This window comes from Pangasianodon hypophthalmus, chromosome 24 (assembly GCF_027358585.1).
Source record: "Pangasianodon hypophthalmus isolate fPanHyp1 chromosome 24, fPanHyp1.pri, whole genome shotgun sequence".
In the NCBI taxonomy this organism is placed as follows: Eukaryota; Metazoa; Chordata; class Actinopteri; order Siluriformes; family Pangasiidae; genus Pangasianodon; species Pangasianodon hypophthalmus.
This window is the reverse complement of record NC_069733.1, coordinates 9,096,069-9,123,813: the sequence shown is the minus strand read 5'-3', so window position 1 is coordinate 9,123,813 and position 27,745 is coordinate 9,096,069. Positions and strand designations below refer to the sequence as shown.

The window sequence follows — 27,745 nt, the reverse complement described above, 5'->3', positions numbered from 1 at the left end:
AGGCCAAGCCCCCAAACGCAGGCGCATGCACAACTCCAACCCAATAAAAAAAAAAAAAAAAAAAAGGGAAATCAAGTAACAGCACATTCCCTGAAATCTGCTGAAGCAAAAATGTGCTACAGATACACAAGTTTACTATCAGTTCTTCTAAATTGCTTTTAGGAATTATTCACCGAACAAGATTGAAGCAGCAACATATAAATAAAAAACAAGCAAATACTAGGCACAAAGGTGTCTTGATCATATTTATGATGTGTGAAACCAGGCTAAAACAACATTTGGGGGGGGAATCTACAAATAAACCATATGTCACATGACTACAAAACATGTGCAAAACAGTGGGGCACAAATTCTGTGAAATCTCATGGAAAAAAAGGAAGTTGAATCTATTTCTTTAGAAACTAATTGTAATAATTACAGTTTGAAAGGGTTTTATATGCTGTTGTAACAAAATGGTTGATAATTTTCTTACTTAGATAAATAGAAGAATATCTTTTTCTCCTCCAAAAAGTGTGTTTTTTTTTTTTTTAAAAAGTGCAGTGATCAAAGTATGTGGTTGAACATTCTAAGTTACACATAGGAAAACAATTACTGTCAGTTTGTCAATACAGTTACAATTTATTAATTTAAACTTTAACAAAAATACATTTAAAACAGCACACAGACACATAGTGTTTAGGTTGGTTTTCTCAAAAACAATCAATCAACAAAAACCGAGAAAGATTATAACCATGAGATATTATTTACACATGTATCAAAGTATGGTGTTAGTTCATTGGTAGTTGGAGGTGTCTTCAAGAACATTAGCTTATTAGCTTATTAAACCAGCAATTTTGCTGTGTTATTTACTGTGAAGATTCATCTGAACTAAAGTGATCTAATCAAGTACCTTCATCTAATGTTTTATGACACTGAACTCTTATAAAAAGTTTCAATTACTCGCAGTGTAGCGTAACATTGTAAGCAAGTGCCATTTGTTAAAGATCCCTTAAGAAGGTAAACTTCAGAAGATATGAATCTGATTTTACACTTTGATAGAGCAAGTGCCTTTATTATCAAAACAAATAAAATACAAATGTAAGTCCCGGTACACCTGTACTAAAGGGCTTTTCAATATTCCCTTGAAAGACAATTTCGTAAATAGTTCCCATTAGTAATCTTTGGAGACAAGTGACCTGTTGCTGTTGTTAGGCATGTTGTTCAGTAACTACTATTATATCAAGAAATCCAGTGAAGATGTTCAAATTTTTTACTTTGGTGCTAGCGGTGAGAACAGAGGCTTAACTTGAGGTTAGTGAGAATGAGTTCCTTTAAAATGTGCCTGAATCTCTTCCAGTGTTTTGCCTTTAGTCTCCGGGACAAAGAAGACAGTGAAGATGACATTGAGGGCACAGAGACACGAGAACATCCAGAACGTTCCTGCACTGGTTATGACATCCTGTGGGATTACAACATAACTATTGTAAGTTAAATAGTATCTCCAAAATCCTTCATTTCAACAGCCACATTTCTTGTAGGGGTGTTTCCCAGATGAAGAACAATCAGGACACAGATTAAGCCTTGCCTTTAACTTAGACATTATTACCTACAGTAACAGTAATGACTGCTCACTATATCAAAGCACTGTGGATCTCTGGAATCTGAGTGATCAGAAAGTGTTGATTAATTCTAAAAAAGCAGCTCTGACAGTAGAGCTGGCTATAATTCAATTCACAGGTTTATATTTATTCACTCATTCAAATACAGTACCTTGCACCCACTTAAAAGTCATCAGATTCGACTGGATTACAAATGACACATACCAATTGTTCCAGCTAGTATTAATATTGCAAACCAAGATGCTCTTAAAATAAAGTCAAAGTTTTTTTGTTATTAGATCTTTAAAAAAATTAAAAACTGAAAAAATGCTGCTTAAACAACTATTCAACCCCTTCAGACTAGTACTTGGATGAACCATGGTAACAACTTGGTAAAAGCTGTTATTTTGCTGCAATAACAGCTTTAAGCCTGTTGGGGTGTTCTGCGCACTGTTTGGCAATGATTTTTGCCCATTCTTCCTGGCAGATTTGCTCCAGGTTCTCCATGTTTTTTTTTTTTTTTTTGGCAATTTTGAAACAGTGCCACAGATTCTCAGTGGGATTCAGATCTGGACTTTGACTTGGCCACTGCAGAACATTCACCTTTTTGTTTCTACGCACTCCTATGCTGCTTTGGCGTTGTTGTGGGACCCTTGTCCTACTGAAAAGTGAAGTTTTTCCCAAGCTTTATTTTGCTTAGCAGACTGAAGCAGGTCCTCTTGCAGTATCCTCCGTATTTTGCTCCGTCTATTCTCCCACCAATTTTGACAAGAAGCTCAGTTTCTGAAGCTGAAAAGTGTCCCCACAGCATGAAGCCACCTCCACCACATATTTCACTGCAGGGATGGTGTTAATTGAGGTATAGCCTGCATTAGGTTTGCACCACACATAGTGCTTTGAAACCAGCCCAAATACAGTATCTGAACCAACCAATCTTGTGCTTTCATATGGCTCTTCTTGAGTAATGCTTTCTTCTGTACTATGTAACTCCTTCAGAGTGACTTTTGGCCTCACTGTGGCTTCCTCTCACTAGTCTCTGTCTTGTTTTTGCACTGAGTTTTGAAAGAGGGCCTTGTTTACGTAGTGCTTGGGTGATGTGATACGGCTTCCACTTCCTCACTATTGATCCAAAAGTGCTTACTGGAATGTCCAACCTCTTAGATATCATTTTACATCCTATTCCCAAGTTATAAACTTCTATTACCTTATCTTTAATTTCCTTAGAATGCTCCTTAGCCTTCATTTTTACTCCTTTTCTTTAGACTGACAGTCCCTTCAATGGCAGTTCTACTGGTTTTTGTCCAGAAAATGGGAGCAGTTTTAATATTTCAGAGGTGAACTGGGAGGTTGAATACTTATGCAAGCAGTATTTTTCAGTTTTTTATTTTCTTTGAAATACTTGCTAACCAATAATTAATTTTGAGTTTGAAAAGAGAACATATAATAAACATACAATAAAAAATACTGATAGGAAGAATATCTGCATTTATCATTTGGTATTCAAACAAATCTGAAAAACTCCAGGGGGGCTGAATACTTTTGCGAGCCACAGTACATTATCATTTCTATAGTAACAGCTCATTCACAGGATGTTGTATGGTAGACAATATACATAATCTAAGACTAATAATAAACGGATTAAACGTGTTATTATTTAACAAGAAAAATGTCACTGATATAGTCATTGATATGGGTTAGAGTTAGGTGAAGCTTTCTATAAGGAGATTTTTTTTTAACATTTATGGAAGGGGACCCGAGTGCCAGCAGAAGAATATTACACTTTGGGATTTGCTGCTATACGAAAAAACTTTGGGATGCTAACAACACACCACTGGTCACTGATTATTTTCCTGTGAAAGCATGCCTCATCATATTTACTTAATATTTAATATTCCTTACTTATTACCCTATGATAACACTGTCAACCACTGTTCATTGTCCACTACTCTATTAATAGCCAGTTAACAGCTTTAATTTTTGTTTTAACATATGAAGACACTCGTACCGTGAGATTCTGGAAGGTCTTGGTGACGATGAAGGCACAACTCCAGTTAGTGAGTACACACACAGCACTTCCGAGCCCTCGAGCTTTGGTGGGAAAAATCTCAGACATCACGAGCCATGGTATAGGCCCCCAACCCAGTGCAAAACCTGATAAACACATACATTATAAGCTAACAGAGATGTCTTCTAGTGCCTAGCATTTACTGAAACCCAATTTAGGTCAGTACTATTATATGGATAGAGCTTTCAGACTGCTCTCACAATTTCAAATATACACAGAAATAAAAGCACCAACTAGGATACCTTTTAAGAACACTGATGTGTAAAGTGTGAACACTGATGATTCCTATAATTTTATCTAGCAGTAATAGTCATAACAGTAATACATTGAGTATGATTAAAAGTCATATCACAGTTTAGGAGACATTTATACAAAACAGTTTACATACTAAAGATCCAGATAAATTGGATATTCTTAAGTAATAGTTAATTTTAAATAAATACTTTCAGGAGCATTTAGAATAGTGTGCTGCCACCTTCTTTCCTTAATGGCATCTTTATTCTTAGATTCTGTGAGCCTAAGTATTAAGATTTTTGTAAATTTGTGTTACCCAGGAAAAATCTAATTACCTGCTATAAAAATGCCCATGCTAGTAAGCGCGAGCCAGGAGAGATCAGTGTGTGTGGCTTCACTGACTGCATCCTGGGCTTCCATAACTGTGCTGAACAATGTAGAGTTACCATGCTTTGTTGCAGACAACTTGAAATAAACACCAAAAGCTGCTTCACTGACACACATGGCAACACCTGAACAGCAAAGTGGAGATGAGGAAATGAGTAAAGGTTTGTGGATCAGATATATGAAAGTGTAAAGGTATCAGTGTATAGAAAAGGGGAACTATAAATAGCAGATGCTGACCTGACAGGATGAGGAGAATTTTCCTTCCAGCTCGATCCATGACAAGAGCCGCGGCTGCTGTGAAGATTACCTGAGTGGCTCCTACAATAACCGACGCAACACTTCCATTCTGAGACATGAAAACATTAGCAATAGTAGCATTAGTTTTAATTACAATGCAGTTTAGAGCATTACTGATGGTGTGTTTTTTTAATATAGTATTTTTTGTGTTTTTTTTAATACAGTATTTTTATATTACGTTTTAATATTTTAAATCTATGTCCTAAACTAAAAATCCTAGGCTGAAAATCACATCTAAGAAATGTGGTGGCATAGGTGCCATGTATTGCGGGCATTGGGTCATTAATGAAAAGCTGCAACAGACCTTGATCTCATTCAATATAAAATTCCCAATACAAGCCATTTGCCATGTTGAACATTTACAATAATTTAAGACCTACTCTGCTCTAGTTATATAATACTATGTTATCATCATTCACACCACCCCAACTGTGGTATTTAACTGAGAGATGTAAATTGGTTTAGTTCTATTAGAGTAACGACTTACATGAATAGCAGATACAGATTATTCAGAACTTGATTCAAAATTCCTACCTGGAAGTGCGCTTGTTCAAATATAGTTTCTGCGTAGAACATGATGGCGTTGATGCCAGTGAACTGCTGTAAGAGCATCATGATGATGCCCACTCCTAAGGGTTTATACACACCAGGGTCTTTCAGATCAGCCCGACTGAGACTTCCTTCCTGTAATTCAAAAGAAATCTGTTCGTACTATGTGCAGATATACACTATATGGCCAAAAGTATGTGGACACCTGACCATCTCACCCATGTGCTTGTTGAACGTCCCGTTCTAGATTTAGTCCCCCTTTGCTGTTATAATAACCTCCACTCTTCTAGAAAGGCTAGATTTTGAAGTGTGGCTATGGGGATTTGTGTTGATTCAGCCACAAGAGCATTAGTGAGGTCGGGTACTGATGAGGCTCAACTGGCATATCATTTCATCCCAAAGGTGTTCAGTGGGGTTAGGGTCAAGGGTCTGTGCAGGACACTTGAGTTCTTTGGCAAACCAAGTCTTCATGGAGCTCGCTTTGTCCACAAGTGAATTGTTTCAGCATGACAGGTTTGGGCCCCTTAGTTCCAGTAAAGGGAAATCTTACTGAATTGTGTGTATATGAGTGTGATGGTCAGGTGTCCACACACCTTTGGCCATATAGTGTAGCTCTTCTGCATTTGCTCACTACACATATCACAAGTGCAGAAAACTGCATTTCTAATATTAGTTACATTTAATTTATTTATTATGAAGATTATCAACACAATTATGTTATCATTATAATATTATATATTATATATACATTGATTGATATTTTAATTTATTTATTTCTCAGGACTGCGTGCATTAAAATGAAATGAATGGAATTTTATATTCAGTTCCATTCATTTCAGTTTAATGTTAACCTAAATAACTGTAATATTAATGAAGAAAATTAGTTTAATAATTCAACATAAATAAAACATGCTATTTACATCTATTTACAATCTTTCACCAAGATTTATCTATAAGGATGTCACTAGAATAATACTAAATGTAGATGGATAATAGATAGTGACTACCAAGCCTACATCATAATAGATGGAGAAACACCCACTCTGCGTTGTATTGGTCAGGTGTCTAAGAGAGCAAGTAATGACTCATTCCTCATTATATTATTTATTTACCCTTTTAATTATTAAGAATTTAATATTCATCACAAACCTTCTGTTCCTTACTCTTAACTGCGTTTTCACACTGCCTTCTGGTATATACAGAATTGGAATATAGGAATGTACTTCTTTTTAGTTACGTTTTCCATGCCATTTTTAACAATCAATGTAAGATTTATGTAAGTGTTCACTAGTGTACCGATGCATGAGCACTAAGAAATGTTTGCACACAATATCACATACGTTTCAGGTTTTTAACTTCTGGTTTGTATGAGTAAGAACAAATCTGATCATATAATTGCTTTATAAATGAGACCCCGTGGCTATAAACATTATCCAGTCTATAAAGCCTCACCTCATATCGAGTGGCTGCTTCTATCCTGGCACATTCCCACTCAACTGGTGTGTCGCGTCCTCTAAGGAAGCGCAGTGCCTCTTCTGCTTCACGCCTCTTTCCCTGAGATAGCAGGTAGCGCGGCGTCTCTGGCATGAAGCACATACACACCAGCATCAGTGTAGGGGGAATGGAGGAGGTGATGGCCAGCCATCCCCAGTCCAGGAACAGACCTGAAACCAACATGATCAAATGTTTAGTGCAGTTTAGAGACACACTTCTCCAATATTTATTGCAATATTTATTGCATTCAAATTACATTATATCGAAAGTCAATAGAAATAAATGTTGGACTTCACAGTCACCCCTTAAAATTTGTTACTTTTGATATGAAATGAGTTTGTGAAGTTCTGTGGATTGTTATGAGCACTGCTGCTGGTACATTATAGTATATCACTAGTATAAACACTGTAAATGTGTAGTATAGTAAAAACACTGTCAGATTCAATAATTAGAGCTCCAGACTTGCCCTGTTTTAATAATTTCACTGTTGCTGTGTCTTCACTTGAATTCTTAGTTTCAAAACCTTTGTGCCAGTTTTTTTTTGTCAGGATCCTAGAAGAGCAGACACAGTGACAATGATTTTATTAAAACAGACTAAATCTAACCAAAGAAATCCCTGTTATCGATATATTTGTTCGTAGCTATAGTTACTGAATCTGATGGATTTTAGTGTGAAATGTCATTTTTTTAAGCACACTGATAAGAAAATGTTCCTAACAGAGCTTGCTCAGTCTATTTTGTTAATGACATACGGATGGTGAAAGATGCAGCACAACCTGGCAGACTCTAACTCTATTATAAAAAAAAAACAAGCAGAACACTTGAGCAGAAGTTGGAATAGCTAAATGACAAAGAATTGAAAGGCAAGAATTTTAGTGTCTGTGTGACGCATTTTCAGTTCTAGTAGAAATCACCAGAGTAAACTGTAAGGTTTTGTTTATGAATAATCCTATTGAGGGCAGGTTATATTTCTTGATACCAATACTAAATTAAAGTTTTTTCTTTTAATATCTATTGAATAATCAAAATTGGGTGACATTGTCATGCTAGATTCCTCTATGATTGATTTCCCTTTTGTGAACATTTTCAAGTGTAAAAAAAAATAAAATAAAATACTGATACCAGTAACATAGGCTCCCATGATTCCAATCACTACCATGAGCTGCACACAGGAGCCCATTGTTCCTCTTACACGCTCATGAGATGTTTCTGAGATATAGAGCTAGAGGAGAAAAACATACACAAAATGGTGAAATTCACTACTACTAACTTTGATTTAGCATCACGCCTGAAATGTCACAAGACCAGAGTTATGATTTACAAAGATAGTATAACACATATAAAGCAACAGTCCATAATGTAGCAATACTCCAGGAACAGCTCCACTAACTCGAAGGCCTTTGGCTTAGATTCATTACAGACATTCTTTCAAAATCAGAACACCAATCTTAACTTTGAAAACAAGAGAAATTACATGCAGATATAAAATAATCTAAATTCTTTATTTCAGTCATTCAGTTAGAGAGCACTGGTGTCAAAAAGTGTACTCAGTTCTCTTCAGTTATGTGCAGTCAGTGAAGCTGGTTTAAAGGTCCTTCTGGTGTGTAAACAGACTGCTGGAAATACTCTACGAGTCATCACAGACCCTGGCGTTTTACCTGAATAAACTTCAAGCCCTGACAAAAAGTCATGACAGTTTACTGTGCTATGCTTTTTACTCAGTACTGAATTTGATTGTTTTAGACTAATTCCAGTATGTGTGGCATTTAATTTTATAGTAACTTGCAAAGTGTGTTATTGCCTGCAGAAGCCTAGTGTCAGAGTGACAATGTACATGGTCATGTGACCTGCTATGGAGAATGCTGAGCAATACTGAGAGGCTGTGTGACAGTATATCTACCCCCCCCCCCCCCCCCCCCACCCCCCCTTCATCAGCTGTGCAAGCAAAGTGCTTCTGAGGCTGTAGCAGGTGAAACCAATTGATATTCCCACTCAATTGATATGTCATATCCTCTAAGGTGTGTGTGTGTGTGAGGTTAGTGTTATGAGTGTTAATGAGGTTACGTGTTATATATCTACAACATATTCTGACTTACAGGCACAACAAGAGATGTAACTCCACTGGCTATACCAGTAAGCACCCGTCCCACATACAGCATCCAGTGGTTCTGAGCAGCAATGATGATGGTGAAACCGAAAATGAACGGCAAAGCACAGAACATGAGACTCAGCTTCCGCCCAATCTTCTCCACCACCCAGCCTCCCAGCAGGCCTCCCAGCCCGGCTCCAATCGTCACCACAGACTGCAAAAGATAAAATTCAACATTAAAGCTGCTATCTGATGTAGAAATGCTTTGTTTTGAGACACAACACCAAATGTTATACACAATTCTTGCACACATAGTAAAAATTTCTTAGTATGCTTTTCTTCGTACTACGTGTGACAGATACCTATACAACTTAGAAGAGGAGTTGAAACTTCTACCGCAGCAGGACATAATCTACTGCCTAGATTTTAATGGTCTTTCCAGATCCTAGATCTTTGCCCTAGAAGTGTGTCCCTTATTTGTATATATACATATATGTATATATAGACATTTCAGTACTCATATAAATAAAAAAATCATTCTTTTCCAGGTTCTACACTTAAATGGCCCACTTTTGTAACTACACACACTTTCCTATTAGTTTTACTGTAGTTACTGACTAATCCATAGTAGTTTCTTAATAATGTGCCTAGGGATGAAAAGCTGAATAATTAGCTAATGTTAAATTGTTACAGAGAATTAGAAATTAAAATGCAGGCTAGCTCTTCTTGGTCAACAGGCTATATATAAATTATTGTACATTAGTGTACAGGATATGAAGCAGGAAATGAAAACACGTATTGTTAACGCTTGAAAATAGATTATTAAACTTTCACACTGAGCCTTAGCCTCATAATTTTGGCATTTGGTTTTTACCCCAAACCAGGAGGCTTCTTCAACAGTGAGTCTTAGTCTTGGGTCAGGGATTTGTCGCAGATCTGGTATGGCAGGAGAGCTGTAGCCAAGCACGAAGCCAAAGCTGAGAGGGCCAAGAACAGCTGCAAATGTGGCCATGTACAACTTCCCATTTTTAACTTTGCTGAAAAAAAAAAAATTGTTTCAGAGGATGAAAACATTACCAAAGGTCATGCTGCTTGATAGAACTTGTATCACTGACTGACTATATCCAGACTGTGAGATGAGCAGTAATAGGTTGCAAAAATAAGGAGGATACACAGTATCACATGAAGCATGATTCTGTGTACAATTCAAACATGTCCGCCCAGCTACCAGTGTCTTCCACAAACACCTTGTGTTGCAGTTTAAAAATGTGACATTAGACGTTAATGTAAACCTGTCCTTCATAACCTATATCATACCTGTATTTTAACAGGATTACATTTCTTTGGGAAGTGTAAGTGATAAAAAAAAGTGAAGCAATAATGAACTTCTAGATGAACTGAACGTAAACAACAACAACAGATAACTGAATAACAGAATAGTGGTTGGGGTGAAAAAAAAAAAAAATTCTCAGTGATCTCAAATCCCAATTGATTAACAATGGAAATTACGTTAATGAAAAATGTGACACATATCTTTGGGCAGTAACATTTTATTGAATCCATTACAGAAATTCTAATGGTTTCCACTACAAATACCATTACAAACCATCAGCTAACTATTAAAACCATTATCATTACTGGTCCTTAATGGTATCCAAATCATATAACATGCCACCAATAAAAGGCAACAAATTACCAGTAGAGACCCACAGGGACCATCAGAATTTCCATTAAAACCAATACAATTCCCATTATAACCATTAAAACCATTACAAATTCTATGAGGGGTTCTGTTGTTGTTGTTGTTGTTGTTGTTGTTTCAGCAGGGGAGAGTTTTGGATTGTTGGTACATAAACAAAACGTGAATTAAGCGAACATATCGAAGTTCATGATATGTTGCTCATCAAAAAACAAACCAAATCAGTTGAAAGTTGATGTTATTTCCAAAAATACAAAGAGTGTTTCAAAGCTCAGACTGAAAGCCTTACTCCAGATAGGCATCTGTCTCTGCTCTCTGTTCAGTATCCTCCTCTGCCAACAGCGGCCTCGACTCCTCTTCATGATTCATTGCAGATTTGAAAAGTATTTTACTTTTGTAAACTGCTCTTGAACATTACTGCATACACACCGACCCCGCGTCCTGAGCCTCTCTGACTGAACATATCCCGTGAGTGACAGAACTGAACTCAGATATTTGTCAGCTGATGGACATACCGACTTCAAATTGACTTCCGCCTTTACTTTCAAAATAAAAGCATAGCAAGCAATGATAATTAACGAAACTTATATCCCTTAACATTTCAAAACCCTCCTTTAAAACTTATTTGTTTATGTTTTATCAAACCTAAATTACGTTTCGTCTATCAATACGACAGAAATTTTTGTGTATTTCTTTGTTTGTTTCTTTGTTTTTCTTTCCTATTCCATTTCAGCTAGCGTTTCCAAAACGATTCTTTTTAGGATTCGGAGTCATTATCCGTTTAGAGAAGGTTTTAAACAAAAGGGTGTCTTTCATCATTTATAGAAAGACAGATTTTTTTTTTAGAAATTGAGTTTCTTTAGTTATTAATGTTTTTTTTTAGTTAGTAGAAATTTTTAGTTAGTAGAAATTTGAACTGTTTAGAAAGTTGACCAAACAAATCTTTTAGGCTAATGATTCAGTACCGATACACTTCAAAGATTCATTCAGAAGGATTCATTACTGCACATTCCTAGTTCCCATAGCTACTGTGTTTCTGAAAGTGTTGACAGAGTGAAAGGTTAACGGATTTGATTTTGGTGTGGAAAAAAAAAATCAGTTTAAAACTATAGCTCCAGTTCCAGATAAGATAAGTCATGGCAAGTGTTCAGGAATAGTTTTCTTTTCTGTTTATGAAGATTTTCTGCAGATAATAATGTCATGTTAATGTAAGACGAATGCTCAGGAGACATGAGCTCGAAAAACCTGTGTGAGGTTTGTACAAACACTACTGTTCATTTATTACAACTCTAATCTATACAGAGCTACATGGGTTTAGGGTCAGATTCTAGGGGATAGAATTTCCTTTTAAATCAAGATCTAAGTTCATAAAAAGTTATAGCAAATGGTAGAGAATTGTTTATCTATCTATCTATCTATCTATCTATCTATCTGTCTGTCTGTCTGTCTTTTCATACTTTGCCCCCCTGTAGGAGTTCTGGTTGAAACGAGGATATCTATTTTACAGTTTATCTAAAAAAAGATTTCCCAGACAAATAAATAAAAATAATTAAGCAAGAAAGATAGAATCAGAAAGAAGCTTTATCAGGATCCTCATGATCTCCAGACCTTAAAGAACTTAAAGAAAACAGTGTATGACATCCTGTAGCCAGGATATTTATTTCTCTTAATATTAACATGCACTATTTGACACTTGTGTTGTGTGTGATAATGAAAGGTCATTTGTGAAAGCAAACATGTAACTGTCTTGTTGCTATAAATTAGAGATGGCCCCGATATGATATTCAGCATCAGTATCAGCCTGATATCATCAGAAAATGCTGGATCGGATATCAGAGGAAAAAGAAAAAAAAATGAATCTAATTCTGTAGCAAGATAACATGCTATTATAACATACAAAAAAGTGGTATTGTGCCATTTGTACTACAAATTTCATTTTATTTTATCCTAAGGATATGCAGATCTTTTCACTTAAGAATTTGTATAAAGAGTAAAATTTGTTATTTTGTGTAAAATTTTTAACTTATCTAAGATGGACGTCTCAAATGAAGCAGAGCCAAAATGCCCGTCTTCTCAAGAACTTGCCATCCAGAAACTCTTTGGCTCCAGCATCATTTTCAAACGGAACAGACATTTGCGTGGAGACCGTATTATAAAGGATAAAGCGAATACTCAGTAAGCTGTTTTTTTTTTTTTTTTTTCAAAAAAAAAGGTTTTTTTTTGAGTCAATACAAGTATATTAACTTGGCTTGTGTGTTTTGCAGTTATCGAGCAGGCATGGAGGCTGTAGATCAGCTAGAGTTTGAGAGGGCTGTCACTTGCTTCACAAAAGCCATAACACTACAACCAGAACAGGTAGAAGCAAGACAGTAATAAATGGTAGTACAGTTATGTATATTCAGAGAACTGTACATAATTATCTCTAATATATTCCTGTGAAGACTCAGTTTTATGTAGCGAGAGCAGAGGCCTATCTTCAGCTTTGTGACTTCAAGTCTGCAGCCCTGGACTATAAGCATGTTTGCTTCCTGGAACCACAGAAAAAGGCTTATATTCATCGCCTTGCCTTCATTTATTACTTGCAGGTAACTATGATGGATTCACAATCTAATATAGTAATACATAATATAATCTTGAATCATGTAAGAGACACATTTAGGATCAGTTGTGCTTATTGACATATCACCATAATAAGCTTATCTTGAGAGAAATGAGATACAAGATTAGCTGTGATAGTTTAGGATTACAGCTCCCAACATTTCCTAAAAATACAAGTTATGATTGAAGTTTGGATGTGTTCTTTATACCAACAGGGCCAGTGTTATTGTGACCAGGGAATGTTCTTCGAGGCTTTGGAGTCTTTTGCCAAAGCAATTGAACTGAAGCCTGACTTTAGACCTTATCACATGAGAAGGTTTGTACACCCCTGAGGCCAGCTGTTGTTAAATCTTTGAGTGCTGTAAAACCTTGTATTTATTTTGAAATAGAAATAAATTTGAGTGAGGTTCTCAAGACAGTTGACTTTATTTGTGATGTAAAGCTCACCCACCAGCAGGGGGAGCTGTAAGTCTATTAAAGACTTCTCCATTACAGTTGTTCTCAGCCTCCATTTAGGTCCTCTATTTTGATCCTAAAATGGGAGAAAAGTGAAATTTGGTGTGTATGTTGTACTTGGTGTATACTCTTATCATAAATGAAACTCTCCATAAACCTCTCCATAGCTTGGCATGTCTGACGGCACTAGGTCGTTACTCAGACGCTATTCGGCTGGTCACTAACTGGCTCGAGAGTGACACTTCATCCGCTGACCTCTTCACTCTAAGAGCGCGTCTACACCACCAACTCAATCAGGTCAAATCTCTCACTCCATTAAACAAAAAGTAAAGTTTAAAAATTAAGCAAACATTTGAACGAAAGGAAAAGCTTCTGTGTTATGAAGTTCATCTCAAGGTGACTGCTTCTCCTCAGCCCATGCTATGTTACTATGACCTGAAGGCAGCTCTGAGGCTTAATCCGAGCTGTCCGGAGGCACGGGCCTTGCTGGAGATGATGGAGCAGGGAGCCGAGTGCTCTCGCCAGCAGGCAGTGACTAAAGCGGTGGAGGGAGAGCTGTCTGATGCCCTGGGAAAGATTACCACAGCTGTAGAGCTGAACCCTGAAAATGCACAATATTACCTTTTAAGGTGAGGTGATACTTACACATTGTTTTAGTTGGATCTGCCAAATGTTTGGCTACTATTTTATTTTAGAATGATAATATGGTGTACACAACTAAGCCCTTCGTCACAAATGGGGTCTGAGTAAAACCACCTAGGTAACATATAACAAGATGACACAGGCTTGTATAGTCTAGAATCACAGAAAAGAAATATTGTGTTATCTAAAGTTTCCCATCAACATTTTAATGTGCATATTGATTCACAAGTCCATGTCAGTATGCTTAATGCAATTTATTATTATATTTTATACAACCACGCTGTTGAATTCTTGATTCTGATTGGTCGGAAGTTTTTTTTTTTTTTGTATAACAGCAGATCTGACAGTAGTACCAGCTGCAATTCAAAACACAGGTTTATATTAATGCATTCATTCTAAAATATTATTGTTTCATGGTTACAGCTATAATCTCTACATAAAATAAGACTAATAAATGGATAAATGGATTAAAAAATGTATAATGTTTGATACGGTGAAGGTTTCAGCAGGATATGTTTATTAAACATTTAGGGAAGGAGTCTCCATTATCAGCACTTTGTAACTGTCAGAGGTAAAGCTGTTACTTTTAAACCACAGGCAAGTCTTCAGTATGGAGGGCTTTGCACTTTATTGGTAACATGATAAGCATTTTTTTTTTTGTATCATTAAAATCAGGACATGGTGATGTAGGAAAATAATTGACTTTGGGCCAACATTGATTATTTTCCAGTAACAGCATGCCCCATCATGTTTTATTCCCTACACATATCAAATATGTATCTTCACAGAGGGATACTGTACCGCAGACTGAAAGACTTCACTGCCGCCATCGAGGATTTGATGCTTGCTGTGGAGTTCAGTGATGATGGAGCAAAACATCCTGAGGGAGAAAAGCCTGAGGAGTCTAAGGATCTGGAACAAGATGCTCACATTCAACTAGTGCTCACTTACAATGATTTTGCAGTCCACTGCTTCACCCAAGGCTTCTACAGCGAGGCCATCATGCTTCTCACCAAGGCCATCCATGAGCAGAGAGATGAGAGCGGGCTCTTTATTAACCGAGGAGGTATGAGTAGAGGAGTGGATTCAGCACTTTTAGACTTTATACATTGTATATTGGCTGTAAATGAAGTTAATGTTAAATGATAGACTTTTCAAACTGAAAAGTGCTTTCTGATTTAAACCAGTAGGACATTTCTCAGTAGGAAAATATATTTGAGGTATTTTACAATATATTCTACTTAAATGCAAGAATGTGTTGACAGTACATTACAATATAATTTATTTCCATTTAGATTGCCCATATGTATTTTGGAAATCAATCACTTTTATTTGTTTAAGATCAGGTTTTTCTGCTAAAACCATTGGCCAATTTGTATACCCATAACCATATTTCTCTTACTTCAGACTGTTTCTTTAGGCAGAAGGAGTGGCTTTTTGCCCTGGCTGACTACCAACAGGCTGAGGAGTTGGACCCCCAAAATACAACCATTTGGCTTCGTCTGGCTGTTATTCACAACACACTGGGGCTGCACAGTTATGAGAACCTGTAAGTCTACCTAATCTGTTAAAATATTGCACATATCATCTTAAACACAGTGATACTAGCTTTGCTTATTAAAATTGACCAAAAAGCACTTTAATTTTAATTAACCTTATACTCCATCACTGTTGAATTCTCAATTCTGGCCGGTCAGAACTTATAGATTAATTTCCAATAATAGCAGCTCTGACAGTAGCTTCTGTTAATGCACTCATTCTAATACATTCTAATACATTATCATTTCTACAGTAACAGCTGATTCAACATATACTTCTTTGGTGGATGCCGCATATAAACAGATTTTTAAAAATATATGCGTAATTGTTAATATGATGATTTTTTTTCTGTGAGGAGACATTTAATTAACATTTATGGAAGGAATCTCCAGTGTCAGCATTATTGTAACAGTCAGAGGAAAAGTTGTTGCTTTAAGGTTTCTGACATGAGAAGGACTTTGTGCTTTACAGTTTCTTGGTAAAGAGACCAGCTTAATTTTTTTGTTTTGTTAACTTAAGAGTTAACAACTTTATAGTTGCTATAATGTAAGTGATAACAGCAACTAACTTGTTTTGCCAATGTTCATTTAAAAAAAATAGTAAATAGCAAAGTCATTGTTTAATCAATAAACAAGATTATTATTGGCAAATTGCTGTGGTGCAAGAGAAATAAAACATTTCAGGACATGTGGTTATTGGAAAATAATCAACTTCATGATAGTAACACATTACCACATCACGCCACCTTGTGTCTGACAGTAATCCCTGTCATGTTGTATTCCATATTTAATGGTCATGTTAGTACTGACGATCTATTGTATATTCAGTATGGCACTTATTATGGCACTTGCTTGCTTATTTGTGTGTAACATACTTAGGAATTTTCAGGAGGCAGCAGACAAGTTTTCTGTGGCCATTAAGTACAACCCTGGAGTAGCTCAGTATTATGGGAATCGGGCTAAGGCTCTCAGCAGAATGCAGCGTATGGAGGAGGCCAGGCAGGATGCTATGTGTGCTCTCATCTTAGATCCTGCTAATGATGAGGCAAGTTCATCTGCACCTGTTCATCCATGCAGAATGAAGAGTAAGCTTGTAAATTAGAGAGCACAGTCTGTAATTGGTCAGTGGCACAAGTGCATGTGAAACAAAACAATTGTTTTGTTGTTAAAGTTCAGACTTTCAGCTTTATTCCAAGGGTTCATTCATTCACATTTATCCAAAGCAACTTATAGCTGAGCAGTTCAGGGGGTTAAGGGCTTTTCTTAAGGACCCAAATGTGTCAGGTTGGTACTGGTGGGATTTGAACTCACAACCTTCTGATGAGTAACCCAAAGCCTTAATCACTGAGCCACCACTGCCACTAGGGTATATTCACATGGGAGGGCACATATGGGCATTGGTCATATACATTGCGTATTTAAAAGTCTACACACCCCTGTTGAAATTGCAGGTTTCTTTGATGTAAAAAATGAAACCAGGATAAATTATATCTTTTTCCACCTTTAATGTGATATAGCAACCAACAAGATTCAAGTGAAAAACCAATAGAAAATTTAAAGGAAAAAAGATAAAGGAAAAAACATACAATAATCTGATTGCACCAGTGTGCTCACCCTTTTATAAGGGGCATGTGACTGTTCTGAGAATTAACCAATCAGATTCAAACAAAGATGGATATATGTTTGACGCAAAACAGCTTATCACCCTAATAACACCATACCTATGGTGAAGCATGGTGGTGGCAGCTTCATTCTATGCTCCAAATCTATTTTGACACAAAACCTGCAGGCCTCTGTTAGATAGCTGAAGATGAAGAAGAATTTCACCTTCTAGCATGATAATGATCCAAATCACAAATCCAAGTCAACAAAGGAATGGCTTCAGAGGAAAAAGATTAACATTTTGGAATGGCCCTGTCAGAGCCCAGATATACATCCTATCAAAAACATGTGAAATAACTTGAAGAGGGCTGTGACACAGGAAGACTGGAATAAACTTGCCAAATCAAGATGTGCTAAGTTGGTACACTCTTACCCAAAAAGACTGAGTGTTATATTACACTCTTTTTTTCCCTGAAATTTTATGTTTCACTTGAATTGTGTTTGTTGCTATGTCACTTTAAAGGTGGGAAAAGATCTGACATAATTGATCTTGGTTTCATTTTTTACATCGCAGAAACCTGCAGTTTTAACAGGGGTGTGTAGACTTTTTATATCCATTGTATTTACTGTATATAACAGTCTACCATTTCAAGGGACAGTAAGTGTACGTATAGATTCACATACTTTTCATTTATGCATTTGACACACACCTATACAAGTCGACATAAAAGTGAGGCAAAATCCAATCTAAGCAGCTGAACAGTGGAAGGTTTAAGGCAGCAGTCTTCAGTCTTATCTATAAAGGTTTTCATTCCAACCAAATGGAAGCCACAACTAATAGTTCTTTAAAGATAGTCTTAAAGACTGATCAATTAAACGAGTTCTTTGTGGATAAGATTAATGACCCATTGCTCAGGGGCTTAACAGAGACTGTCTGGCAGTGCTGGGATTTGAACTCACCACTAAGATACCCACATGTGAAATATGTGCATTGATCAAAACTCACTTTAATCCCCCCTCATAATGGCCTGCTTTAATTAGCTTTTGTGTTAAGTTTCATCTTCAGATTTTTTGTCCATAGTTTTTAATAACATTTCCGGTAAAGGTAAAAAGCCATCTACTGAAGCATTCGTCTGAATGTGAATATTTCTAAGATGCTCCTGTGTACTTCAGAATTCATCCTGTATCTGCAGTTGGCCTCCTCATCATCAATAAAGACAAGCAATACAGTTTCACTGGCAGTCAAACTGCCGATGTCACCATGCTTCACAAATGAGGTGGTATGCTTTGGATCATGATCATTTTCTTTTTTTCCCTCCAGACTTTCCTCATTCCATCACTCGGGTACAGATAAATCTTTGTCTCATCTATCCATAATATTTTGTTCCAACACTCAACAGGTTTTTATGTACTTTTTTCAAATGGCAGACTGGCCTTTTTATTCATAAGGCTTAATATTTTGGCTGTGTGGCCTTTAAGGCTTAATGTTTTGGCTATGTATATAAGTGATTTATTGTGATTTTCCAGCCTTAAAAGGTCTGCTTTATTTTAGTCCTTATGTTGAAAGACAACATAAATAGAATCCAGATTCAAACTTCACATGTAGGAGCAATGCTGGACCTTCATTTAGCTCTCTTGTGTGAGGACTGTGAGGAGCCAAATGCTCATTTACTCATGGTCCTCTGAAAGAAGAGGGTACAAAAGAGCTACAGTATACGGAAAGTATGGTTCATCCAGTAGAAATGTTCTTAAATTAAGTTGACATTTTGTATTTTCACCCCAAAGACATTGCTGGATTTCAAAGTAAGTATAGAGCCAAAGAAAGTGGTGTCACTGTCCAATTATTTATGAACTGTAAATATGAAATAATGCTTTGAGTAAGGACTTCTTTGAGTACTGGCATGGCATATAGTGTTACGTGAAAGTATATTATTAAACACTGAAGAGCAAGATTGAGCATTCTTGGTTAATATAATGGAAAAAAAGAGAAAAAGAAAGCAAGCCTTATGCAGATGAAATGTGTATCGAATGTGTTATGTGGTGTGTGTTATTCTGAATGTCTGTGGTCAGCTCGTCCCTCTGCTGCTCAGACTGTTCCCAGGCTGCTCTCTGTCAGATGTCATATCCAGTGGCACTGCTCAAACAGTCAAAGCTCAGCTGATGGAGCGGATCCAGACCTGGAAACTAGCAGGCTTTCCTGTGTCAAGGTGGGAAACGGTTTTCTTTGGTTTACATGAGCATATTCACACTTAACTCACAGAATTGTTTCAGTATTCTGTGCCACCGTGGCATAATTCACTGTGGTTACCTGTATTCGCTAACTGCTGCCTCCGCATTTTCAGGCTCTCCAATAAGCTTGAGAGGATGGTCCCCCGACATGACACTGACAGCCAGTCGGAAACAGATGAATCCACTCAAGATCCAGTTAGGAGCAAGGAACAGGTACCCCAGCTGAATGACCAGCCACTCATCAAACTGTCGGAAATGGAAATTAAATAAACACTGCCTGTCTCTACTCAGTGGCACAGCTGTATTGTTAATACTACAGTTATTAAAATAACTGTATTTTAATAACTAGTCCTATAATTGTATTAAATAACAGCAATTATTTATTAAGCAGAAGTCTATGTATATTAATAGCAGCTGCAATGTTTTGTACTAGGTGAGTGAAGCGGTGAAGAAGCTCCTGCATCAGAGGCTGTCTCTAAGTTACACTGGACCTCGCATTGCCCCGCTTTGCATTACACACAACTTAGAGCCGGCTGCTTGCACTTCTAAGCGTCCATACTTCTGGAGGAACTTTTCAGGCATGGGCCTTAACTGCTAACAATATGAAAATAGAAGTAAAGTTACAGTGACTTGCATGAAATGTCTTATGAGTCTTATGGATGAGTTTAACCTGAAACACAGCAACCATTATGATGGAGCTGGACGCATCCAGTCAGATTCTTGTAGTGTGCAGATGGTTATATTTTACTGTACTTGAACTGCAGATCTACAGCATGAGTATAAAAGGATCATAACACTCTAACTGAAAAATAATTATCAAGCTTAAATATACAGTATGTATCCTGTAAAACATGTAAGGAATAAAACAACGAGACATGCTGTAATAGAAAAATTGACCATCAACAGAGTAGTGTCATGCTGTTACCACCCCAAAGTTGATTATTCTACAATACATCCTGAAGTTATACAACAATTTGAATACAATACCCTTGAAAGAATAACTTATTAGAATGAGCATATTAATATAAACCTGTGATGTGCCTTTAAGCCGACACTACTGTCAGAACTGCTGTTAGAGAAAATTTATCAACACCTTCTCACCAATCAATTTAATCTCACACACACACACACATACACACAATTTTAATATAGAGCCCCATGATTTAGACATATGTATAAAAAAGAGTACACAAGGCAAACCACTTCATTGCAGTATATAATTATTTCTGTAACTCTCCATCATGGGCTTCTTTGAACAGTGGAAAGATTTTATATACTGAACATTTTGTTGTGCAAACTGCACTAAATAAATGAGAGGTGCTCCTCAGACAGCTGCTGTGGCTATAACAAAGCCGCATAGTGTGTGAGTCTTCTACATGTTTGTTCAGGGGGAGGCATTTGTAGAAAAATAGCCTAGGTTTTTGGAAGATCATTCCTTAATTATGCTTGGTCCATGGCTAGCACTGTACAGTTGCGAGAAGTCTTGTTTTGTTCAGAGCAGCTGTTCTTCAGCGGCTGGGAGAGCAGCTGAGGGAGAGAGGAGGGGGCTGTGATGCTGTCTAGAAAACACCCCAACAGCTGATCCCAAGTCCCTGTCAGAGACTACCATACAACCTCAAACAAATGGTGCAACACATATTTTGAGTCTCTAGAGGAGAGCCCTAGACTTTTTGGCACACTAACAATAGAGCATCACTTATCATATGGTGTCTGTAATTCAGATTTTTTTTATGCCCTTGTCCAAGATGATAGCATTCTTCTCTGGAAAATGTAGACATCAGTTATAATCTGTAATTGACCATCCAGTCCAGTCCAGTCACTGACAAGGGGGCTGAACAATTATGCAGCTGTCAGAAGAATAAACCACAAAGTTCATGGGACTTAATGTGCCTGCTGTGTGCAGTGGAGTCAAGAGTTGGGGCTTGTTAAAATTCTCTTATAGACTTCGACCATAGCTGTAGTACATGTTATCCTTATTGCCAGATCCCAAAAAAATAGCTTCAGTTAAACAGACGTAGCAGGATTAAGTGAAGCCTCTGCACTGTCCAAAATATTTCAAACCAGGATAGAGAAGTACATAAGCGCATTCATCAAAGGCTAACATGGATAATCTTTTATGATAGCTAAGGCATGGATGAAAGCTCTGGCTTTAGGGTTGCAAAGCTTAACAACTGTTTCAGCTCAGTGCATCCTGTCTGCCAGATCAGGTCTCCATCTTGTGCTTCAGGCAGGTGCACCCATCAGATGGTATCAAATTCAAGTTGTCCAGTGTGTGACTCATGCCACCACCAAATGTATGGTGAAATTGTGATAGGAAAGACTGCTAAAAGCGTACAAAAAAGCAGATTGAGGGCTTATAGACAGACGATTGAACCTTTGCGAGCTTTTTGGTGTTTACTCAGACTATACAGTACAACAAATAGTAAAACAACCATAAAAAAGGAATCAATTCATAATTTGCCTTTGCATTTAAAAAGTATAAATACACGTTTGTTAAGTGTTTTTTAAGGAAATCATCTGGTAGGTCATTGCAAGCTTCTTCGAGAACTCACTACGGTTATTTGTCTCTGCAGCTAAAATCTCAGACTGCTGTGATGTTTTTTTTTTAAAATCAGAAACGTGATCTGTTACTTTATTCTATTATTTAACAAAATACAAACATTTGTAGGTAATATTGATTTTTTTAAAATATAATGACTCTTTTCTACAAACACACTAATGCAGTTAAGCATAAAATAGGAATGTAAGACAAAACGTATATATAAATTGCAGACTTTTACCCAGTACTGTGTGTGAGGGCCTAAACCACAAACAAAGTGGTTTTGAACAGACAGTAGCCATAAAAGAGCTCAAAAGTGCTTCACACTAGCGTAATAAAAGCGTCAGATTACTCTTTTTGGCAGAATAGGGACTTGCAGCCAGGATAGACAGGAGCTGGCAGCTTTCTCCCCAGACAAAAACACCTTTCTCTGGGCACATGAGCCAGTGGCCTGGCCCACAGTCAAAATATGCTTTGCGGACCAAAATTTCATTCACATTTGGCAGGAGACTGTTTTGTCTAAAACATGTCGCGTGCGTTTGTAATTTTTGGATAGTGTTAGGAGTAGGCTGATGGATCGAGCCTAAATGGATGGAAATTTGACAGATGACGAAGAGAGAAGGGGATTACTGCTAAGGTTTCTCTGCTGTAAACTTTGAGGATTATGTAGATTAATTGTCCTGAGCACTTAGTACATGAAACAAAATCCGAATTGTAGAAAACATTTTAATTAAAAATAAACATTTCCAATGCAATTGATCATTTTTAGTAAAAAAAAACATATAAATCATGAAATTACAACCTTCAGCTAGTAGTGGTATTACAATAAATAAATATATTTACACAGTTGTTGGCATACTACATAATACATTTCAAAGGAAAAAAAAAAAGCGCTCACAGTACACTGGAATAAACACACTACTTTCCACCTGCTGCAAGACACATCAGAATGACTGTTTGCTTCTTGTTCCTGGAACATTTTAGTTTATTTCAGCTGTGTTCAGATGGCTGATATACCAAATGACATGACAATAAATATGAAGAATAAGATTTGGTTGTTTTTTTAGTTCTGGTATTTTTCAGCATTTTTAACTGCATTTAATGGCCATTTCTCTTAGAGAAATGTAGACAAGCAATCTCTCCTGAGGTACATCTTAAAAGACAATTTATTCATTCTGGAGAAATAAAATGTCTGCTATGTTTCGCGACTCGTAAACTTTCCAGCTGGACGTCAGCCGTTTTAGTAACCCTATGACTACCTGGTTTTATATGACCACATCATATGTCTACACATTTGGAGGCAAAGCCTTTAGTGGCCTTTTGCTCTATAGTTTACAAGGGCATCCTTTCAACATTAAAGTCTGTGTTGTGGTGGTTGAGTACGTCGCCCCGCACATTCTTGGCTTGCCTGAAGGTCATATAACTGTCCTCACTGTTGGATTGCTGGTAGCAGACATCTTTGCGTGTTACATTGTGCGTGGCTGGGAGTGGTGAAATGGAAGGCCAGGACTGCAGGCCCGCATCCAGGGCTTTTGGGGTGTCGTCCAAATGGTACGAGCATTCGCTTTTACTGGAGGTTGGGATGTCTGTGATCAAACCAGTAAAAAAACAGTTTAGGATTCTATAGTTAATGCTCAGTGTATGAATATTTTGTGCACTACTATTTAACTAACACCATGCTTTCTAGCCCTACCGCTACAAGAAATGAGTGTCATCATAAAGGGACATCATACACAGCAGCAGAGTGTGTAGCAGTTGAGTTTAGCTGCATTGCGCCCCGTCCCTGCATAGCGGTTCTTCTTTGGCAGCAGAAGTACGAAGGACACGGCCAGTGACAGGTGGTAAAAACTGTGCACGTAAGCATAGTCCCACTCCTATAGAAACAAATTGAGGTCATTTACAGTATCTTAATGCAAGTGTTTTCTAACCTTTTGCAGTCAGGAAGCATTTTCACTGTAATTTATTCCAGGGACCCCCTCAGCGCAGATTTATTCTGCTTTATGAAGTATTGAAATTTTATTCAAATCTGAACAAATATATTCTGGGTATATATTGGAGCCACATAGATTTTTATTTCTGAACTTTCCATGTACATGACACAACTTGTTTTTCATTTATTATGGTTTGGATTAAGCCCATTTAATTCAAGTGACCAGTCAAAATGAACATAGTAATAAATACAACTTTGGTAATTGTGAGTTGTGACTTCCAAAACTGTGACAAAATAAAAAATTACAGTCCCCCTTGCTATGCTTCATGGACCCCACTTTGAGAGCCACTGCCTTAATAGACAGACAGCAAGTATCATTATTTATTACCTCAAAATAGAAGCGAAGCATCAAAGCCAGGGCTCCAAAGCAGCATCCTGGCCCCACTTGCTGAGTGTACACACTTTTGTCTGGGTACAGGCCCTTCTTTTCTTTCATTTTTTGTAACTGGAACAAAAAGAGGACAACGTTTGTGATAATTTCATGGTGGAGCATCTTTGAGAGCAATGCCTGGAAAAACTGACTGCTTGAATAAAGAAAGTGTCTGCAGCAGTTATAGCTGTCATAGGGTCTACTTTTTTGATGAATGTATCGTGTAATGAATTTTTAGTTTTTGTGAGAAATATTTTCACATGTAATATTTTCCCTCAAAATAAACTTGGTTAGTTTTTAGCCAATTTGTTAGCTTTTTGTCAAAAACCTGGGTGTCCAAAAATGTTTGACATGTACTCATAAAGGTGTCTAGTAATTTCATTTTCATCAACCTGATTGGAAAAAATAGTTCCACATTTGCAGCTCCTATCACATGATACTATGTTTCTGAGCTCATGAGCAGCATCTGCAATTGTTCCTTTCTCTCTCTCACCCATTTGACTGTGATCATGAGCACAGCTGTGCCGATGGGGCCGGAGTAGATGCCGTAGCCCCAGCGGTCCTGGTATATCCTCACAGCAGAGGTAAGCACTCCAAACATGGTGAGCGTGGAGCGCTTGGGCTCTTCAAAATCTCCTAGAGCTGTATGTGTGTGGAAGAAGAGAAAATGAGTACACACTCTTCACACGACATGCTGGAATCCCAGACATAAACACATGTCATATTGTTAGCATGACTCACAAAAATTAATATTCACTGTCCAGTGTAATTGGAGTGGTTTGCCAGATTCTGCATGAGTTTTGAAATACTCGTACCGGTGTTCAGGCTACAGTTCCAAACCTAACATTTACCAATTTTTATCTAATCTATTTATCAACATTTAATAATTTATCTATTACATAAATCTATTAAACATTTTTAAATCCATTACAAAAAAAGCATTTTAGGTCCTGAGACCTTTAGACTTACCTAATAATGTAACCCATATAGAGATTGATGTACCATAAACGCTGAAGTACTCCAAAATCTCATATTTCATGAAGCACAGAACAGACAGGCCTGGTCCATCACATGCATGATAGATCTAAAACATAGATAGCCTTCAAATATTTTGTACAACAGCTTATGCCATTATTCCATTCCTAAAAACCAAATAGGTTTATTTACCATTAAAGTGAATAAAAACAAAAGTGTGACAAAGGAACACATTAAACCCGCAGTGCCATAGGCCAATTAGACAGGAGTTGTAGAACACTATCTTATCATATGCTAAAAATTCAAACAGTGATGGCCATCCGGTTAAGTAAATACAATGTTTAATTGCTCCTTTTGAGATATTCATGTAAAAAAATCTTTTATGTGGAATATATATTTATACGTAATATACACAAACACACACACATGCACTTCAAGACAAATATGTTCATGCACTGCAGGCTGTAGGCTGTCTACAAAGATGTTTTTCAGAGTTAATCCATGAAAAAGAGAGTTTATACTCTTTACCATGACAAGAATTAATTGTTACTAAGTGCTACAACATATATTTTACAGTATGAAGCAAATAGTCACTGTTAAAAAATTACTGTAAACTTAATTACTGTAAACTTAAAGCCTATAGGTCTCTTACCGATGTGAAGAACATTGTAAAGAAGTAGACCATGGCCTCCATGTGGAAACCTCTCTTTGTGGCAACGCTGGCTGCAGGCAGAAATACCAAACTGCTGATGGTGGGCAGCAACATCTTAGCAATTAGAGCTCCCATTTTCCTTGATATAAAGCACCCTGTGAATCTCTGAACCAAGTTAAAGTTCACTCAGGAGAATTTCTGCTTGTGGATTTCACAAGCCAACAAATCTGGAGAAGTGGCAGAGATTGGAGAGCTGTCCCTCTGCACACACACTCACAGGCCTACAGCTGACACTTCAGAGGATCTTTAAAATTTAAATGGCTCCAAGAGCAGCCTTCATGTGTCCTATCATCAGCAGAACAGCTGTTGGTGTACAGCAGTTCGAGAGGCCATGCAGTCCCCTGCTCCCACTGTCACACATTTTTGAAATTGTAGAAAGTAAGAAGGAGTGACACCGAGCAAAGCCATTTGTGGTAGCACATTTTGAGAATTACAGCATCTTAACACTGTCAAAACTTCATCCAGGTGCTCCACACCAAACATTCCAAAGCTATTTCATGGTTAAGGGTTAACTTCAAAATGAATTCCTTAATTTTTTTTCTTCTTATTGGTCAGTCTAGGCAGTCTTATTCATGTTGATCCTTATGGGTGAATCAATCCTCAGCAGTGGCTATAGAAACAACTGTCTCTTTTGGGTTATTGACATTGGCCATGCAAGAGTAATCCACAGCACCTGTATGCGTCACTGCTGCTCTTTTGACGTGAATGTGGTTCGAAGGGTTTAAAGAATGTGATTTGTTTAGGGGAGCAAGATGGTAAGAGTCTTGTGAACTCCAGCAGATCTACACAGAAGACTTTCTGAAAATTACATGAGCAGTGAAGTGAGGTCCATATTTTTACCTGTCTAGATTCTATGTGGTTGAATCATCCTCACAGGGCATATTTTCAGCAAATACAGTCCATAACAGCAGACTTGTGCTGCCACTGCAGTAGTATGTCTACAATCCTGTCGATTATACCATTTATTCAAAATATTTCCCAATCTGCCAAAATGATTCATACTCCATACTTGATTAGAGAACACTAAAATAAGTATTTATCAATTCAGCATCCCAAGACATAAAACACATGCCTGAATGAAATACTACTGTAAGTCCTAATTACTGGATTTTCAATTGTTTTACAATGACAAATTGCTAAAACTTATCCTGACACACTTTGCTATCAAGTCCGTTTAGTCTTATTAGTTTGGAAGCTTTGTATTTTTTATAAGACTCAAATTCTGTTTCCACACAGGAATTCCCATCAGCGTGAAGTGTTCTAATTTTGTCACCTCAAGAGGGAGAATACAGCTATGGGCTTCGTGGTTCCTCACAGTTGCCCTCTACCCCTCTGCACTCAGCTGTCACACCTGCCTTTGGGATACAAAGAGTAGTGTGTTATGAGGGTGTATAGTCCACGCCTCACATTCCCTAAGCAACTTTCTAAATCTATCTCTCAAGAAAGTGTAGCTTGGATTTTGAGGCCTACGGACAGGATTGTGTTGTTCTGACCTTTCACTGTCCTGCTTTTCTCTGGGATCAAAGAAAATAGCTAGTGTTGTGTGGGGTCATAGGTCACAAGCTGAACCTGCAGCACCATTACTTTCACTTTAAATTTCTTTGCTTTTTGTACATAATTCATACATCTTGTATTTAAATGTGAGCTAACTGAAAATAACTGAAACCTAAGTGTTAGACTTAAAACTGTATTTTGACAAACTG

General features: G+C 37.2%; 3 protein-coding genes across 5 annotated transcripts; 1 reads left to right on the top strand and 2 right to left on the bottom strand.

The window, feature by feature from the left end:
• Positions 1-594: 594 nt before the first annotated feature.
• Positions 595-10,901, bottom strand: slc2a8 (solute carrier family 2 member 8). Its single transcript, XM_026931005.3, has 10 exons — positions 10,681-10,901; positions 9,567-9,729; positions 8,700-8,906; positions 7,726-7,825; positions 6,562-6,773; positions 5,095-5,244; positions 4,501-4,609; positions 4,212-4,388; positions 3,583-3,728; positions 595-1,438 (listed from the first exon to the last, which is right to left on the bottom strand). The coding sequence occupies exons 1-10, from the start codon at positions 10,758-10,760 to the stop codon at positions 1,292-1,294; spliced, it is 1,491 nt and encodes a 496-aa protein (XP_026786806.1). The 5' UTR covers positions 10,761-10,901; the 3' UTR covers positions 595-1,291.
• A 396-nt stretch (positions 10,902-11,297) lies between these two features.
• On the top strand, positions 11,298-22,435 carry LOC113536894 (tetratricopeptide repeat protein 16). 2 transcript variants are annotated; one of them, XM_026931043.3, is made up of 13 exons: positions 11,299-11,645; positions 12,424-12,566; positions 12,656-12,746; positions 12,833-12,976; positions 13,205-13,305; positions 13,613-13,742; positions 13,860-14,074; positions 14,876-15,153; positions 15,495-15,636; positions 16,505-16,670; positions 19,298-19,434; positions 19,570-19,669; positions 19,890-22,435. In XM_026931043.3, exons 1-13 carry the CDS (start codon positions 11,622-11,624, stop codon positions 20,052-20,054), a joined length of 1,836 nt encoding a protein of 611 aa, XP_026786844.2. In that variant the 5' UTR covers positions 11,299-11,621; the 3' UTR covers positions 20,055-22,435. The 2 variants fall into 2 exon arrangements, with proteins under 2 accessions (XP_026786845.1, XP_026786844.2); XM_026931044.3 differs by lacking the exon at positions 16,505-16,670 and having other exon boundaries at positions 11,298-11,645; positions 19,318-19,434.
• Positions 22,436-22,783: 348 nt separating this feature from the next.
• Positions 22,784-26,915, bottom strand: mymk (myomaker, myoblast fusion factor). 2 transcript variants are annotated; one of them, XM_026931482.3, is made up of 6 exons: positions 25,983-26,915; positions 25,325-25,439; positions 24,849-24,997; positions 24,314-24,430; positions 23,689-23,869; positions 22,784-23,581 (listed from the first exon to the last, which is right to left on the bottom strand). In XM_026931482.3, the coding sequence occupies exons 1-5, from the start codon at positions 26,115-26,117 to the stop codon at positions 23,723-23,725; spliced, it is 663 nt and encodes a 220-aa protein (XP_026787283.1). In that variant the 5' UTR covers positions 26,118-26,915; the 3' UTR covers positions 22,784-23,581; positions 23,689-23,722. The 2 variants fall into 2 exon arrangements, with proteins under 2 accessions (XP_026787283.1, XP_026787282.1); XM_026931481.3 differs by having other exon boundaries at positions 22,786-23,581; positions 23,729-23,869; positions 25,983-26,913.
• Between the last annotated feature and the right edge of the window lie 830 nt (positions 26,916-27,745).

Excerpts from the sequence above, each read along its gene's own strand:
- slc2a8 (XM_026931005.3), bottom strand. The coding sequence starts at position 10,760 with ATGAATCATGAAGAGGAGTCGAGGCCGCTGTTGGCAGAGGAGGATACT. Across the intron at positions 9,730-10,680 it reads GAGACAGATGCCTATCTGGA|CAAAGTTAAAAATGGGAAGT; the intron begins GTAAGGCTTTCA and ends TTTTTTTTTCAG. Across the intron at positions 8,907-9,566 it reads AAGAAGCCTCCTGGTTTGGG|TCTGTGGTGACGATTGGAGC; the intron begins GTAAAAACCAAA and ends TATCTTTTGCAG.
- LOC113536894 (XM_026931043.3), top strand. The coding sequence starts at position 11,622 with ATGAGCTCGAAAAACCTGTGTGAG. Across the intron at positions 15,154-15,494 it reads GCTCTTTATTAACCGAGGAG|ACTGTTTCTTTAGGCAGAAG; the intron begins GTATGAGTAGAG and ends CTCTTACTTCAG. Across the intron at positions 16,671-19,297 it reads TAGATCCTGCTAATGATGAG|CTCGTCCCTCTGCTGCTCAG; the intron begins GCAAGTTCATCT and ends GTCTGTGGTCAG.
- mymk (XM_026931481.3), bottom strand. The coding sequence starts at position 26,117 with ATGGGAGCTCTAATTGCTAAGATGTTGCTGCCCACCATCAGCAGTTTG. Across the intron at positions 24,998-25,324 it reads TATATGGGTTACATTATTAG|CTCTAGGAGATTTTGAAGAG; the intron begins GTAAGTCTAAAG and ends ACACACATACAG. Across the intron at positions 23,870-24,313 it reads TGCTTCGCTTCTATTTTGAG|GAGTGGGACTATGCTTACGT; the intron begins GTAATAAATAAT and ends TTGTTTCTATAG.